The sequence below is a fragment of the Beta vulgaris genome, chromosome 5, assembly GCF_026745355.1.
Source record: "Beta vulgaris subsp. vulgaris cultivar EL10 chromosome 5, EL10.2, whole genome shotgun sequence".
Classification (NCBI taxonomy): domain Eukaryota; kingdom Viridiplantae; phylum Streptophyta; class Magnoliopsida; order Caryophyllales; family Amaranthaceae; genus Beta; species Beta vulgaris.
Window position 1 is genome coordinate 61,547,920 of NC_079206.1, and position 11,721 is coordinate 61,559,640.

The 11,721-nt window shown below is 36.3% G+C and overlaps 2 protein-coding genes and 1 long non-coding RNA gene across 3 annotated transcripts; all 3 read right to left on the bottom strand.

Annotated features, from left to right (window-relative positions):
• Positions 1–4,154: 4,154 nt before the first annotated feature.
• LOC125497400 (uncharacterized) lies at positions 4,155–6,336 on the bottom strand. The gene is made up of 3 exons (XR_007274097.2): positions 6,314–6,336; positions 5,742–5,799; positions 4,155–4,488 (listed from the first exon to the last, which is right to left on the bottom strand). It is a non-coding gene; the product is annotated as an uncharacterized LOC125497400 (long non-coding RNA).
• Positions 6,337–8,536: 2,200 nt separating this feature from the next.
• Positions 8,537–9,474, bottom strand: LOC130591478 (uncharacterized mitochondrial protein AtMg00860-like). The gene is made up of 3 exons (XM_057394807.1): positions 9,097–9,474; positions 8,834–8,946; positions 8,537–8,720 (listed from the first exon to the last, which is right to left on the bottom strand). The coding sequence occupies exons 1-3, from the start codon at positions 9,472–9,474 to the stop codon at positions 8,537–8,539; spliced, it is 675 nt and encodes a 224-aa protein (XP_057250790.1).
• Positions 9,475–9,926: 452 nt separating this feature from the next.
• LOC130591479 (uncharacterized) lies at positions 9,927–10,672 on the bottom strand. Its single transcript, XM_057394808.1, has 3 exons — positions 10,615–10,672; positions 10,229–10,515; positions 9,927–10,121 (listed from the first exon to the last, which is right to left on the bottom strand). The coding sequence occupies exons 1-3, from the start codon at positions 10,670–10,672 to the stop codon at positions 9,927–9,929; spliced, it is 540 nt and encodes a 179-aa protein (XP_057250791.1).
• Positions 10,673–11,721: the final 1,049 nt, after the last annotated feature.

Consider the following 11,721-nt stretch of genomic DNA (forward strand, 5'->3'; position numbering starts at 1 on the left):
TTGAGTGTGGTGTTTTTTTTTTCTTTCTTCATTCCTTCCTGTGTTACTCTTTTACCTTTTTCGCGGTGTTCCTATATGACATAATCATCCTATTATATATCATACTTTATGAAAGAATTATAAAACAACTCATGGGTGATGGGTTGAATGAAAAAATTGCAAATGTGAAGCAAGTAGTATATGATATCCTGATAATATGTTAGCCAGCTAATTAATTTTCTTTTTTCTTATTCACTATTGGTAATGAATATAATGAGATGCTAGCCCGTGCAGGAGGAAATGCAAATGCAATAATAATAGTCACACCATGACTATGATCAGAGGTTACATATAACAAAAACAATAATAGCTCAATCTTTAGTCCCAAAGTGGTCTAAGGTGGGCTAATATGAATCATCATAACAAATCATATCCACGACCAATACATACTAATTTATTTTTAAAAAAAAAACTGAGATAGGGCATGTTCTTTTTACCATAAAACAACTGAACTGAATTGAACTGAACTGAATTAAATTATAACTAATAGTAATGATAACAATTTAGGAATTGAACTGAACTGAAAATAAGTTGGGGAGAACAGTCCCTTAAAGTGAGAGAAGTAAGACAAGAGACAATATATGAAACAAGAAATTAAATTAGGTAAAAAAGTGAAAACCAACATATAAGGGTCGGTTCACTTCAACTTATTTTGACAAAACTATGACGATATAAGTTCGAAAAAATTTAGATGATTAGGTGATCCAACGGGTTGTCAACCCTCTAATTATTGAAATTTCCTTGGCCAAGAGTACATAGACATTAATTTTATGATTGTTCTCTCTCCAATTTATTTTATATATATATATTACTATTATTATTTTATTGTATCTAAGAGATAACCTTAGGATCACTCAAAATTTTTCCACGCTCTTACATTCAAATGAAACAAAAAATATAAATACATCCACTTATGAACTTATGCTTGATATTAATATCATTTTTAAAGAAAATGTACACTTTGAATTTGGCCCATTTTATATTAAAATTCTAAAATAAAGGATTAGCAGAGAGAGTGCAACATGGCCCATGTGCTTAAATTATAAATATAGCTTTCTTTAATGAGCTTCGAGACACTAATTGAGAAGGTGAATCAACAAAATGAGTTAATTATATATCAAGCTTATATATCAAAAGAGGGATTTATAAGTATTCAATTTTAGTTGGTCTATAAGACAGTAAAACTGTTGTTGAAAGATTAGAAGTTATCGAATTAGAAAAGTTGTTAATTTGCCTATGCACTTTGTTTTGACAGCTTCTTTTTTCTTTGATGTAAAAGATAATATTGAAATGGAAATCATATGGAGAACTTATATAACACACAGACATTATACAAGTATTGTGTATGTATTTATATTTGTTTACTATACAAAATTATCATTTTCTAAATTATTCTTAATATTAAAATTGTGGTGGCTTAATATATTCTAAAATTGTTTTTAGGAAGAAACTAATGAGTAAGGATTATTTCAAGTAGCAACGGGGAATAAGGTATTTAGGCAAAAAAGTAAAGTGGGAAACCCCGTATGATACTCATTACGTCAGATGGAACGGGGAATAAGGTATGATACAATATATCATCGAAATGATGGTAATTTCAGGTAGCAATAGGGAATAAGGTATTTATACCCCATATGGTACTTATTCCGTCAGTTGGAACAAAATTTTCTTATGATGTTTCAAAAAATACACACAATTTGGAATAAGGTATGATACAATATATCATCGAAATTGTGGTATTTCAGTTAGCAACGGGGAATAAGGTATTTATACCCCATATGGTACTTATTCCGTCAGTTGGAACAAAATTTCTTATGATGTTTCAAAAAAGACAGTTTTTTCGACCATGTGTTAAAAGTCAAGGACAATCCCTATCACATGGTAGCTTTGTATCTCCCGAGACCAGTTCTTAGTCATGGCTAATTTTATGTAGCCATTTCTCAGTCACGAGTAAAAATTGCCTAATAGTACTAATTTATGAGAAAGAACATGGGAAGTCTAACACTTTAAGGCATTTCGAGTAAAAAATAAGACTTAATGTGGAGAGGGTTTCTAAGACAATTGACCCCTAATGGTTACTAGGATAAGACCAAGTTCGTGCAAATTTTCTCCCTTTTTGAAGCAGTTGAGATCATTAATTTACCTTTGTCATCTCAACATAAGGTGTTGTTGGCTTTGCTTATGACTATGTTATACAACCTCCGTTCTTTTTCTACTGCAACAATTGAGTTTTCACGTTTGCTAATACACTATTTTAACTATTAATATCTTTAATTACTTTTTAGTAAAATTATACAAAATTGATATTCTGAAGTATATATCGAGACGAATCTAACAAGACCCCACATGACAATATTTTTCCTGACATAAAAATCATAATATATAGTGAAAGGTTATGATGGTGAATGGATAGTGTAAAAATCTCATTTTGCAATATTATAGAAATAGAACGGAGGAAGTAACTTCTTAATAAATTTCGTTTTGCACTAAAAAGAAGTCTTCCAAAACATATCAGTATCATGTATATGTTAAACAACTTTATAATTAATATAAAGGTGTATATCTCTTAAACACAGAGTTTTTTTTATCAAGTTAACGTAAGAATCGTTTACACGTTTTCATTGTAGCTGATATATAAACATTTTATTATACTAAATAGTTCCCGTGCATTGTGCACGGGCCTAAAACCTAGTAACAACATAAAAAGAATATGAAAGAATCTTATTCACAAAATGGAGGTGAACTTAAATACTAACTTGCATTTTCAGTTTGTTTACTACTTAGTATTAGGCCTAAAAATATCATCGCACGCATCGCGTGCACAAAAGGCTAGTATACTATTATGACAACTTAATAAATTTACAAGTCGGTTTAATCAGACTCGATCTTTGAAGATACTATATACACTATGTTCACTTTCCATTTACAATTAATGTTAGAAGATTTCCGTCTTGTTTTTTATGCTAATTTTGTTAATTGTATCACCTCAATCTTTTAAGACATTGTGATCTTTCTTTAAACAGGAAGTAAAATATGTAGATACAAATACTATATCTACATACAAAAAACTCACATCAAATGTATATAAATGCTTTAATCCACTGAATTGTAATTTGTAAGTGATTTTTTTTTTCTACACATTATTGTACATGCTTGGAGATATGCTAATCCAGATGGACTAAAGTTTTGTTCTTGCCATAACACATATAATTAAATTTAAAACAGTGAATTAAATCTTAATTTTTTTCGGTAAGATAAATAAACTCTATGTTGTCCTCGTACCGGGCCCGACCCGAAGGATAAAATCTTACAAGCTTACTAATACTACTTCCTTGCACTAATAGTCCCCTTAGTGAGCATTTATGATAAAAATTTATTAACTAAATTTCAACTTTTAGCAAAAAATGGTGCAAAAAGATGCAGAATGTTGGTCCAAAAAACAGAGTTGTCTTAATTATACTTAGGAATCCATATATAGGGGGACAAAAGTTGTCTAATCCATCCTTAAACAATAACCTTTTTCGTTCTTTCAATATTCACCAGTCTTCTGCACTCTTTCGTAGTCAGTTGTTTGTTCAATCATTTCTCACTCTTACTTTTCCAAAATATACGGCCATTTCTTTCAATATCCACGATCACGGTCATTCCCCTTCTTGACCATGTTGGATTTCGATCTCTTCTCATCTCGACGCGATCATTTTCAGACCCTTCTATTTTTCTGCTTCTCTTCTTTCCTCATCTCGGGTTCGCGATGCTGATTGCTCGCGGTCTTATGAAACTCTTCACCCCTTATGAAGTCATTGGCCTTTCCCAAGACAGGCCCCAGAGAGGTGAACATTTTGCGGTCCAAGTAATTTCTAAACGCGAATCCTTTTTTCAGCCTTGTCATCAAGGCAAGAACTGCCACATCCTGCTGCAGACGAGAAAAAGGACATCTTCTACATTAAAGCGACCTATAAAATCACGAAGAGACTCTGTTTTTCCCTGCTTGATCGACAATAATTCTCCAGTAGTGCACTCGCGGCGCCTGTTGCTCACATAATGTGTGCTAAACATTGATGACAGTTGAGAGAAGCTAGAGATGTTACCAATGTAACACCCCCACGACTCCTCCTTTTATAAACTAGGAGAAATTGCGGGAGTTGTTATGCCACGCATGATAATACGTAAGGCTAATCAGATAATACAGCGGAAGTCTTTTAATATAAACTGAAAATACTTTAATACAACAGAAATAAGAAAGTATGTAAATGAATTACAAACTCCGAGACTATCCCATACTAGTCCCATATTCAAAAGTCAAACCTTGACCCCATTGGTCAAGTAAAGTCAAATATAAAATTCAAGATAACTTAAATAAGAAAGTACTCGTGTACTAAAACTCCCATCCAGATGCTTATGATTTCCATGCACATCAAGAACTTGTACCTGCAACTTCTTCTCTAAACTCTGCTCACCAAATGGATCATCACAGGGTTGTTGAGGAAAAACAACAACCAAAAGAAACAAAGAAACACACACATCAGCAACGCTGAGTACATAACACAACTAACTAATGCGAATAATAATGCATGCAATCCTCAATCACTTCGGCTTGCTCTTCTTACGACTCTACATGCGACAAGCATATAACTGAACTTACTAAATACTTTCTTTTATTATTATTTGGCAATGAACGGGCACCGTCCTCCTCTTGGAGTCATACGGGCTACTATTCTTGTGAAGAGATCCCACACCTCTTACTAAAGTTCCATGAACTTTAAATAACTTGACTCGAGAATTTTAAGCTTGTTAGTAATGAACGAGGGTGAGAGTGAGCCTCTAGACTCAACATCTCAGAGTAAAGAATACGAGTGACACCTAGTCCACTCAAAGATCTTGATAATTGGAATTCCATAAACTTGCTGATAAAATAAAAGCATTAACATCGTCATGCTAAGCTATATGCAGGAGTATAGTTTCACACTAACTCCCCCCTTATGTTCAATACTCATGGGGGATCCATCCCAAGAGTTTTATTGCCAAAGCCCATTATGTGAGACACAATCACAATAATACATCTAGCAAATAAATTAATTTCTTATCTTTCTTTAACAAGTGAATGCAACAAACACCATAATTAACTCAATTCTAAATTCTTTGAGACCTTGCTCATCTTATTACTTTAATGACTCCATGAGTCCTTTTTCTTACTTTCTTAAGGATCCATGATCCAATCAATTGAGTCATTGCTCAATGATTCAACTACTTGTGAGTCCTTGCTCAATAACTTTAACTTAGTGAGACCTTGCTCAATAACTGAACTTGTGAGACCTTGCTCAACAAAATATAACTTCTCATGAGACCTTGCTCAATAAAATATAAACTTCTAATGAGACCATGCTCAATAAAATATAAACTTCTAATGAGACCATGCTCAATAAAATATATAACCTCAAATGAGACCATGCTCAATAAAATATTCATAGGCAAGCCATAACTTCAAGAGTAACTTTAATAACTTTAATCATGCTCAAAAGCAATAATCATCAATCACATGCTTTTCAAATATAGGAATAACTCAAAAGTTCCATTCCTAATCTCCTTTCTAAGTTCTCAACATATACTCAAACAATTTCAAGGCATAAGCCTCTCCTTACTCCTCATGCTCAATAAATATATATCCTTTGAAACTACTAAAGTCAAGGTCAAAGTGTATGTACCTTGATTACACAAAAATCAACAGTCAAAAGTTTGACTGGCTTTAATTATTCTTGAAACCTACCAACAATAAAGTACTATCAATTAGTACTTCCAACAACAATTCAAAGCTACTAATAATAAAAATCAGCATTTTAAATATACTAATAAAGCTGATTTTTCTTACAAATGCTTTAAAAACTATTTTTAAAGTCATAACTTGAAAACCTTACTAGTAGGCAAAACCCACTAAAACTAATACTTAAAACTTCATAAAAACTAATTATTACAATAATTCTGCTGTAAATTAATTAAAATAATTAACAGAAATTTTTTTTTTTTTTTACAAGTGGTTCAAAAACCACAAATCTGAAAAACTAACCCACCGGCGCACCACAAGCACCACCGCACCACCACTGACGCGACGTGGCAGCGCTCTCGTGCCCAGTCGCCGGTCACCTACTGCTCCGGCAGTGCGCTCTCCCGACGGAGCTCGCCGGCGAACCACCACCGTGGTGGCCGGAATCGCAACAAAGAGAGGGAGAAAGAGAGAGAAAAATAGGAAGAAACCCCAAAATTTCAAAAAAATCATTACCTCTTTGCTTCCCTTTGATAATTTGCAAGATCTTCCTAAATTTTAAAAAAAAACTAGATTAGAAGCTAGAATTATTGAAGAAATTACTTGTAGAAAACTTACTTGAGGAAGAACAAAGTTTGAAGGAAAAAGAACTTCTTACTCCTTTTTGAAGAAAGTGGCTAGTGAAAAAAAGATGGGAAACTTTAGGTTTTCCCCCTTTTATAGTGTAGTCATTTGGGTAAAAGACAAAATGCCCTTACTCATCAAATTGCCAAAATACATTTGATGAAATTTCCAAAATAATCTTCCTACTAATATTAATAAAATACTTTCTTGAAAATACTAAAATACTTCTTTTGGAAATACTCAAATACTATTTGGTAAAATGACCAAAATACCCTTCTGCTCTTAAATACCGAAATTAAATAGCTTTAATAATTAAAAATGATTAAAACTATTTATTTAATATCTTAAAAATATGGGGGATTACAGTCTACCCCCCTTAAAAGAAGTTTCATCCCGAAACTTAACAAAACCCTCCTCTCTAATTAAACTTTCAACTTTGAAATTTTATATATTAGCATTACGCCATAATATAGTTCTTTCTTAAGAAGTAGCCAAATAATACGCTACTAAGTAAAACAAGTAGCCAAATAATACGCTACTGAGTAAAACAAGTAGCCAAATAATACGCTACTGAATAAAACAAGTAGCCAAATAATACGCTACTTAATAAAACTTTTGCCTTGAATGTTCAGACTATGAAATGCTTACTTTGTTTGAAAAGTTTTCCTTGAAAACTCTAAAAATAGTGCACAAATGCAACAAATTCTTACTAATTTCTAGCAAAATGCGCGCACGCACTCTACCCCCCTTAAAGGAGTTACGTCCCGGAACTCAACTCACCTAGTCGAAGAGCTCAGGATACTTCTTTCTCATCTCGTCTTCAGCCTCCCAGGTAGCCTCTTCGGTACGCTGGTTAGACCACAAAACCTTGAGTATCTTTATATCTTTATTTCTTGTACTCCTCACCTTAGAGTCCATGATCTTTACTGGTCTCTCTTCAAAAGAAAGCGTCTCATCCACTTCTATAATCTCGGGATCTAATACGTGAGACTTATCGGGCACATATCTCTTTAGTTGGGATACATGGAACACATTATGCACCTTTCCCAAGTTATTTGGCAAATCTAAACGATAAGCCAATCTTCCAATTCTTTCAATGATGTCATACGGACCTATAAACTTCGGGCTAAGCTTTCCTTTTTGCCCAAAACGCATCACCCCTTTCATAGGTGACACCTTTAGTAAGACTTTCTCGCCTACTTGATATTCGCTATCTCTTCTATTCTGATCTGCATAGGCCTTTTGACGATCCTGGGCCGCCCTCATCTTCTCACGAATATATCTCACTTGATTTACGGTATCTTCAATCATTTGCGGTCCCAAAGTAACCGTCTCGCTAATATCGTTCCAGCACAATGGACTGCGACATTTCCGGCCGTATAGAGCTTCAAAAGGAGCCATCTTAATGCTAGAATGGTAGCTATTGTTGTATGAGAATTCTATTAAAGCCAACATCTCATCCCAAGTCTTAGGGTAATCTAAGGCACACGCCCTCAACATATCCTCGAGAGTCTGAATGGTTCTTTCCGATTGACCATCAGTTGCTGGATGAAAAGCTGTACTCTTAAGCACATTGGTCCCAAAAGCTTTCTGTAATGCCTCCCAAAAATGAGATAAGAATCTTGAATCTCTATCAGACACAATAGTGGAAGGAACTCCATGATGCCTCACCACTTGGTCCACATATACTTTACCACACTGTTCCATCGACCAATTGTCCTTCATTGGAACAAATTTTGCTACCTTAGTTAGTCTATCTACTATCACCCACACTTTGGTGAATCCTTTCGCTGTCTTAGGAAGACCTACAACGAAATCCATCGCTATGTCATCCCATTCCACTCAGGCACTGGTAACGGTTGAATCGTCCCTTGAGGTCTCTTGTGTTCGCTCTTCACCTTCTGCAAGTCAAACACCTAGCAACAAATTCAGCTACTTCTCTTCATATTGTTCCACCAGAACATTAGCTTCAAGTCCTTATATAATTTATCCCCTCCAGGGTGGATAGAATAAGTCGTGTTGTGCCCTTCTTTCATCACTTTTTCTTTCAACTCGGTGCAACTTGACGGTATGCACCATCTTCCATTGAATCGGACACTTCCATCATCATGGATACTAAATCCTTTGTCTTTTTCTCCTCGATAGCTTCTTTATCTTCTCCATTTCCTCATTCCCTTCTTGAGCCTTTAAAATTTCTTCATTCAATTCTGACTGGATTGAAATGGCATTTAAGCATGCTTCCACTCCACTACTCCCAACAACTTCAATGTTGAGCTTCCTAAACTCGTCACACAATTCTCTGGAAGTACCAAAGTACTTAAACTATGGCTAGACTTACGACTTAACGCGTCGGCAACGACGTTTGCCTTTCCTTCATGGTATAAGATCTCAATATCGTAGTCATTCACCAACTCTAACCATCTTCTCTGCCTCATATTCAAATCTTTCTGAGTATACAAATACTTCAGACTCTTGTGATCTGTATACAACTTCACCTTCACTCCATATAAGTAGTGTCGCCAAATCTTCAAAGCAAACACTATTGCGGCTAATTCTAGATCATGGGTTGGGTAATTCACTTCGTACGGTTTCAATTGCCTAGAAGCGTAGGCTATAACCTTTCGATTTTGCATCAACACACACCCTAAACCATTTTTCGAAGCGTCACTATATACCTCCAACTCGGCATTTTCCTCTGGCAACGTCAAAATCGGAGCTGTAGTCAACAACTCCTTAAGCTTCTTAAAGGCTTTCTCACACTCCTCGGTCCATATGAACTTCGTATCCTTCTTCATGAGACTAGTCATTGGTTTAGCTACCCTCGAAAAGTCCTTCACAAAACGTCTATAGTAGCCAGCTAGACCCAAGAAACTCCTTATATCAGTAACATTCCTAGGTTTAGGCCATTCGCTCACTGCGGTTATCTTCGACGGATCTACGGAAATTCCCTTCTTTGACACAATGTGGCCAAGAAATGCCACTTCTTCCATCCAAAATTCGCACTTCGAGAACTTTGCGTAAAGCTGATTCTCCCTAAGTGTAGATAAACACATCTCAAGTGCTCTTCATGCTCCTCCTTGTTCTTCGATAGATAAGGATATCATCGATGAATACGACTACAAATTTGTCCAAATACTCTCGAAACACTCTATTCATAGGTCCATAAACATCGCTGGTGCATTGGTTAAACCAAATGGCATCACGGTGAACTCATAGTGACCATACCTCGTCCTAAAGGCAGTCTTGGTATGTCCTTCTCCCAATCTGCAGTTGTGATACCCTGACCTCAAGTCTATCTTTGAAAATATTCCGCTCCTCTTAATTGATCGAATAGGTCGTCAATCCTCGGTAACGGATACTTATTCTTAATAGTCACCTTGTTAAGATCTCTATAATCGATAATAAGCCTCAAGCTTCCATCCTTCTTCTTTACGAATAAACAGGCGCTCCCCATGGGGAATAACTAGGTCTAATGTACCCTTTCTCGAGTAATTCCTCTAGTTGCTTATTTGAGCTCCTTCATCTCTGCTGGAGCCATTCTATAGGGTGCTTTTGATATAGGGGCAGTTCCAGGAACTAAGTCTATGGTGAATTCTAACTCCCTCTGAGGTGGCATTCCCGGTATATCTTCCGGAAATACGTCTGGAAACTCATTCACCACTTTCACATGTTCTATCTTAAGCTTCTCTTCTTCCAACCTCTGCACACTACACAAGAATAACGAAGCTCCCTTGCTCACTTGTTTTACCAAACTTAAGGCTGAAATGATCTTAATTCTACCTTCTTGTGTTTAGTCTTGAAAGTCACCTTTTTCCCATTCTTATTCCTCAATCTCACTTTTTGTTCTCCACAAAGAATCTCGGCTTTATACTCCTTAAGCCAATCCATCCCTAAAATGATCTCCAAGTCTTCCAATGGAAATTCTATGAGGTTGGTTTCAAAGTCTACATCCCCAATTCTCACAAGGACGTTTTCATATACTCTTGAGCAAGTTACTACTTCCCCAGATGGTAACATAATAGGAATCTCATCCCTAGGGTTTCCTAAGCCATATTTTGAAACAACTAACTTTGAAACAAATGAACGTTCGGCTCCTGAATCAAATAAAGCTTTAACAAAAGTGGAATTAATAGAAACATTACCCGTAACTACGTCCTTGACGTCTCAGCTTCCTAGCACTTATGACATTCAACCTTGCCACTGCAGGCACACTAGGACCAGCTCACCACCGAAACGTCTTGTTGTTCCCATTTTGCTTGTTCCCACCTTGATAGTTGTTGCCTCCTGACTGGTTTCGATTACCCTGACCAAATTGGTTTCCGCTCTTCCCTTGTCAGTCTTCAACTCAGGGTTCTTGGAGAAGCACTCATACTCTCGGTGACCCAATTTGTGCAGTAGTTACACTCCACCAGCTTTCCTTCACAATCCTTTCCAGGATGATTGTATGGGCACCTCTTGCAGAAATACACGCGTTCGTCTCCTTTCTTTCCCTTATTAGAACCATTTCCACCCTTCTGTGGTTGATACTGGCCTCCATTCCTTTGGCCACTAGATTGTCCTCCTTGGTGAAAGTTATTTTGAGGCTTGAACTTCTTGTCGTTCCTCTGGAAATTCTGACTAGGATTTCCTTCCTCTTGTTGTTTGAGCTCTCAACTCCAGCTTGTTTCAAATAGGAACCTAAATGAGCAGCTCTATCATACACTTCCTCTAAGGTCCTGAAAGTTGAACCTCCTAGCCCAAGCTTCACCTCAAGACTAAGTCCAGTCTCGAACCTAATTGCCTTTCTTTCCTCAGTAGGTACTAACTCTGGAGCAAACTTCATCAATCCTACAAACTTCTCATAGTACTGCTCCACAGTCATGTCACCTTGCTTCAACTCATCAAACTCAGTGGCCTTTTGCCTCCTCAAGAAATTGGATAAAATTTCTCCTTCATAGCTACTCCGAAAGCCTTCCAATCAAAGTCAGGCCTGCCATTAACGTCTCCTTATGCTGCGACCACCAAAAGTCAGCTTCCTCCTTAAGGTAATATGCAGCTATAGCTACTTTCCTATTATCTGGACATTGGATAGCATCGAATAGCTTCTCAAAATCCCTAACCCAGTTCTCAAGCTTAACAGGATCCCCTTCCCATCATAAGAAGGCGGTTTACTATCACTAACCCTCTTAAACCAATCAACAGACTTCTTCTTCGAAGGACCTCTTCTAGCTAAATTCGTAGTCACTCGGACTAAATTCCTCAGTTGAGCATCAATTCTAGCGTTTCTATCGGCCATTGATTTGCCAAAGAAAAAAATTGAC

What these genes read in the sequence shown, in the direction of transcription:
- LOC130591478 (XM_057394807.1), bottom strand. Translation starts at nt 9,474, where the DNA reads ATGTGTTTATCTACACTTAGGGAGAATCAGCTTTACGCAAAGTTCTCG. An exon ending in AGGAAAATGCCGAGTTGGAG is followed by an intron (nt 8,947 to 9,096) that starts GTATATAGTGAC and finishes TTTGCTTTGAAG; the next exon opens with ATTTGGCGACACTACTTATA. An exon ending in AGGCAGAGAAGATGGTTAGA is followed by an intron (nt 8,721 to 8,833) that starts GTTGGTGAATGA and finishes TGGTACTTCCAG; the next exon opens with AGAATTGTGTGACGAGTTTA.
- LOC130591479 (XM_057394808.1), bottom strand. Translation starts at nt 10,672, where the DNA reads ATGGGAACAACAAGACGTTTCGGTGGTGAGCTGGTCCTAGTGTGCCTG. An exon ending in AGTGTGCCTGCAGTGGCAAG is followed by an intron (nt 10,516 to 10,614) that starts GTTGAATGTCAT and finishes TATTTGATTCAG; the next exon opens with GAGCCGAACGTTCATTTGTT. An exon ending in GGAATAAGAATGGGAAAAAG is followed by an intron (nt 10,122 to 10,228) that starts GTGACTTTCAAG and finishes TGTAGTGTGCAG; the next exon opens with AGGTTGGAAGAAGAGAAGCT.